Below are 5,228 nucleotides of genomic sequence, written 5' to 3' on the forward strand. Positions count from 1 at the left end.
AGACATTGCTGGAACTAGAAAGATTGCCATACAGGCGCTTATTTTTTGGGTGCTTTACCCCCGCCCCCCCAATTTAAAATACTGAAAATCCTCATGTTGGAGATTAAAAACTTCACACACTCTTCTAAAAACCTGTATAGGAGTGCAATAAACTGATGGGATTATTTTATCTTTTTATCCTTCTTCTTCTTCATCCTATGATTTGACATCTATTTCTGATTCTATAAAAGTATGATCCACAAGAAAGCTCAGATTAACCCCCCCCCCCCAAAAAAAAAAATCAACAGAACCTTCTCAGCTCACCTGTTCTACACAGTCAGTGATTTTTTATACATGTCAATGGTCTCAGAAAGAAAATTCCCCCCAAAAGTGACTGAAATATCTGCATTATATATAGACAAATCCATAATATTCATATAGATGATATTATTTTTGATCCAAATAAGACACATGTAGGCCTATTGGTTAAAAAGAGAAAAGGAAAAAAAAGATACAATCGCCATGTTGGAGCTTAAGAGTTTATCATTTGTTCCATGTTAAGATGGTTATTATGACCAAAACTGTACAGTTCTTGTTAGAAAAAAAATCCATAAATATCATTTAAGTTTCAGAACTTATACCCATAATTAAATTACAAATTGATAAATATGGCATCATGGATATGTATATGTATTTACAACGGTATCAACAAAAGGCAACGTTATATTAAACGGTAACAATCGTAACCTAATACCACATGTCTCCACCTGAAAACGGACGCTGACAACAGATTCGACCCCATCAAACAAGGAAATACATTCACGAGTATAATATTTATTTCTCTTTTTTGTCTTTTTTTGTGTTCAAGTTCATGACAAAGACTTTGGCACGTTTCTTAAGACTGTTAGAAGTTTTCAACAATCAATTGAAGAGGCAAGGCGTAAACGCGTCACCGGTCGTAGAAAACAGCGTGAAATAAGCTTCCTTTTTTCATTTTATGTTTTTTTATCTTTAAATAAAAATGTGAGAAAATACATAAAATTCAAAATAAAACAACCTTTCTGGAAATCTGTGAACTAAAAGTTTAAAAAGAAAGCAAAACATGTATTTATAGTCAGAAAGTATTAGGTTTATTTATACTTGGGTTCGCTTGTTTTTTGTGTGATTTTCCTTCAAAACTGCAGAATAAAAGTCAAAATGTGTTTTCGTGATCCTGAGAACGGACGTGGCCTGCGTGCTGCTGGCGTTTGCTCTCATCTGCCGTTGTTCTTTCAGTCTCGTGTGTGTGTGTGTGTGTGTGTGTGTGTGTGTGTGTGTGTGTGTGTGTGTGTGTGTGTGTGTGTGTGTGTGTGTGTGTGTGTGTGTGTGTGTGTGTGCGCAAAGTGAGAAGGAATTTCAGTTACTCCTGGTTTATCCTCGTCCTTCCGGTCCACGGTGACAGAGGCGTTGCTGCTCTGCCTTCAAACGTACCATTCGTTAAAGTTGGGCGCCAGTCCTTCGCTGTGCCCAGACGTGTTCTGCACCGCTGACGGCGGTGTTTTTGTCGGGTCCTCGGTGCTGGCTGAGACCAACACCGGCGGTGTGGACGATTCGTACCCGGAACTGGCTGCTGGGGAGGATTCAGACCCTTGAGACTCGTGTACCTGCAATAAAATTTAAATAATATTAGAATAAACACGTGGTACACACATCGGTTGACTTCATCTCCCTAAAAATGTATTTTAAATATAAAGTTTGATCAGAATTAGAAATTAAATCCCGTTTTAGGCCAACCTTTTAATTAAAGTTAAATGCTTCATTAACGTTATGATTTTTAAAATGAATTTTCCTTAAACATGAAAAAAAGACAAATTCAGCATCAAAGCTAAATCCTTTCGACATTTAAACTAATTGTTTAGACTTGCAAACTTTATGCAATCCAATGCTGTAAGATATAACAAATGCTTCAAGTTGTGTCTGTGCTGGATAAGGAGGAGGGGGTATGAGTGTGTGTGTGTGAGTGTGTGTGAGTGAGTGCGTGTGTTAATGTGTTTAAGGAGTAATGAAGACGTTAATTACCTTCATGTGTTTCCTGAGAGAACTGGGGTGTGTGTAGGACTTGTCGCACACTTTGCAGATGTATGGCTTGTCTGACGTGTGCACATGCATGTGCTTTTTCCTGTCGCTGCTGTTGGCGAAGCGTCTGTCGCAGCCATCAAATTCACACTTAAACGGCTTCTCACCTGCAGGATTTAAACACACACGCGCGCGCACATGGTGAATAACCCAAACGGCTCGAACAAACAAACTCCCCCTTTGCAGGAGCACTAGAAAAGCCCAAGCTAAGGCATGTAAATGGTCTGCAGACGATTATATAACAGCGTAACCTAGTTTTTGCGGCGAGACGTGGATCCAGAGCCACTACTCCTTCCAGCTACTGTTCTTCTAGTCAACAATGAATCAACAGGGCAGCATGCAACGTCTGAGCGAGTTAGAAACACAGCTAGACATTGATTAGCTGCCTGGTTCAACTGTCCAATAGCAGCACAAAAACGTGGACACGCGAGCTGAGAATCTCAATAAGCAGACCAAAGTTTTTTCGTATCTAAAGCCTCAAGAATTAACCAGGATTAACAACACATCAAAGATATTCAAATTAGTTTATTCCTTAGCCTAAATTAGCTCCGTCTTCTCACAACAACAACAACAACAATAATAACAACAATAATAGTAGTAATAATAATAATAATAATAATAATTATTATTATTATACTGATAAGAAGCTTCTGAAAACGTTAAGGAGCCAAGTTCGAATTTGTTGAGCACAACAAAATCAGAGTTATGATTCCAACACACACACACACACACACACACACACACACACACACACACACACACACACACACACACACACACACACACACACACACACACACACACACACACACACACACACACACACACACTCCTACTACTACTACTACTACTAGTGTTGTGGGTCCTACCTGTGTGCGTTCTTTTGTGGATTTTGAGATTTTCAGACCTGGCGAATATTTTCCCACATCCGGGGAACGGGCACGGGAACGGCTTTTCTCCCGTGTGCACTCGGATGTGATTGACGAGTTTGTACTTGGCCTTAAAAGACTTGCCCTCTCTCGGACAGTCCTCCCAGAAGCAGACGTGGTTGCTCTGCTCGGGGCCACCGACGTGCTCCATAGACACATGCGTGACCATCTCGTGCATGGTGCTGAAAGTCCTGTCGCACGTCTTTTTGGGTCTGTTCATCTGGTTCTCCTCTATCCATTTGCAGGATAACTCTTGTTTGATTGGCTGCCTCATGTACCTAAAGAAGGCCCCAGGACCGTGGTGCGTCGGCACATTCATCCCCATGTTCATGTTGATGGGGTGGTTGTAGTTGTGGAGCTGAGCCCCGTATGGGTCCGTCCTGGGGCTCGCTACTGGCCGATACGGGTCGGGTCTTCCGAAAATGTCCCCGCGTAAACCAAGATGCATTTGGCTGTTGACTACGTGTCCGCTGGATGAAGTGTGGCTGACTGCCTGGTCGTGAAGTCCAGGAAACAACAAATGTCCGGGGTTGTCGGGGATCCCCGGCGGCCCGTGCAGGCTCCCTGTCGAGGCTGCAAAGATCCCATGCTGGGCGCTCGGTGCAGTGGACTCTCCGACGCCCCGGTTTCGGAAGAGAAAGTCTCGTGTTGTGTTGAACGCTCCTCCACCGTACGAGCCCACCTGCCCGCCGTGAGAGTGTCCCAGGGCAGCAGCATATCCACTTGCTTGCGGAGTGAACGCTGACGTCTGGCTGGAAGCGATGTCGTGCGCCACGGGGCTTATTTTAAACGCGGCGGAGTGGGAGGAATCAGAGAAAGGATTCAGTCCCAGACTCGGGTCTCTGTTCCCGATGTCGTGGTGCCGTGGCGTCCCGAACCCCCCCACTCCTAACGATGCAAACTGCGGACCGCTATCAAGAAGCATAGTCATGAGCTCGAAGCAAACTTAGGAGTCGGGAAAAATACAATTTAAATCCAGTTTAGCGGAGCGCGCGGGCTGCAGGCGCTGCGCTGAGATTCACCACTCTGCGTGGAGAGGGATTCCTAAAATAAAAAACCCAAGCCGAAAACAGGAGGGAAAATCCTATGTAAGGAGTTGGGAGGAGAAAAAAACTCCCGTGGACTGCGATCCGTGAGAAAGAGGATCAAACTTCCCCCCCTTACCAGGCTGATGATGTCCTTGGACTGATAAAGTCAATCACTCTCCCAGAACATAAATGAACTCAGGAGGTAGTGCTATGGCGCCCAATCAGCGCTCAGCTACCCCTCTGACACGTGACCGCCTAGGAGGGTGTTAATTGGCTGGAGTTCTAGTGATTGGCACGGTCTGGGATTGAAGATGGCAGGTTTTCTCACTGGTCTCATTTGATTGGTTCTAGCGGGCATTATTTTACAGGTATAACGGAACAGTGCAGCGCTGCCACATGTATGCGGAGCGCGCGTCCTCAGAAACTCTCAAACAGTTTAATAAAGAACAACAGAGGTGATACAAGAGGGGAGTTTAAACTTTAGAAAACTTCTATCATCTATATCTATCTATCTATCTATCTATCTATCTATCTATCTATCTATCTATCTATCTATCTATCTATCTATCTATCTATCTATCTATCTATCTATCTATCTATCTATCTATCTATCTATCTATCTATCTATCTATCTATCTATCTATCTATCTATCTATCTATCATCTATCATCAATCTATCATCTATCTATCTATCTATCTATCTATCTATCTATCTATCTATCTATCTATCTATCTATCTATCTATCTATCTATCTATCTATCTATCTATCTATCTATCTATCTATCTATCTATCTATCTATCTATCTATCATCTATCATCAATCTATCATCTATCTATCTATCTATCTATCTATCTATCTATCTATCTATCTATCTATCTATCTATCTATCTATCTATCTATCTATCTATCTATCTATCTATCTATCTATCTATCTATCTATCTATCTATCTATCTATCTGTCTATCTATCTGTCTATCTATCTGTCTGTCTGTCTGTCTGTCTGTCTGTCTGTCTGTCTATCTATCTATCATCTATCTATCTATCTATCTATCTATCTATCTATCTATCTATCATCTATCTATCTATCTATCTATCTATCTATCTATCTATCTATCTATCTATCTATCTATCTATCTATCTATCTATCTATCTATCTATCTATATCTATCTATCTA

The 5,228-nt window shown here is 41.8% G+C and overlaps 1 protein-coding gene across 1 annotated transcript; it reads right to left on the minus strand.

Moving 5' to 3' along the window:
- Nucleotides 1-1,258: 1,258 nt before the first annotated feature.
- Nucleotides 1,259-4,143, minus strand: zic3 (zic family member 3 heterotaxy 1 (odd-paired homolog, Drosophila)). The gene is made up of 3 exons (XM_015949200.3): nucleotides 2,964-4,143; nucleotides 2,038-2,201; nucleotides 1,259-1,622 (listed from the first exon to the last, which is right to left on the minus strand). The coding sequence occupies exons 1-3, from the start codon at nucleotides 3,952-3,954 to the stop codon at nucleotides 1,440-1,442; spliced, it is 1,338 nt and encodes a 445-aa protein (XP_015804686.1). The 5' UTR covers nucleotides 3,955-4,143; the 3' UTR covers nucleotides 1,259-1,439.
- Between the last annotated feature and the right edge of the window lie 1,085 nt (nucleotides 4,144-5,228).

This window comes from Nothobranchius furzeri, chromosome 1 (assembly GCF_043380555.1).
Source record: "Nothobranchius furzeri strain GRZ-AD chromosome 1, NfurGRZ-RIMD1, whole genome shotgun sequence".
Classification (NCBI taxonomy): Eukaryota; Metazoa; Chordata; class Actinopteri; order Cyprinodontiformes; family Nothobranchiidae; genus Nothobranchius; species Nothobranchius furzeri.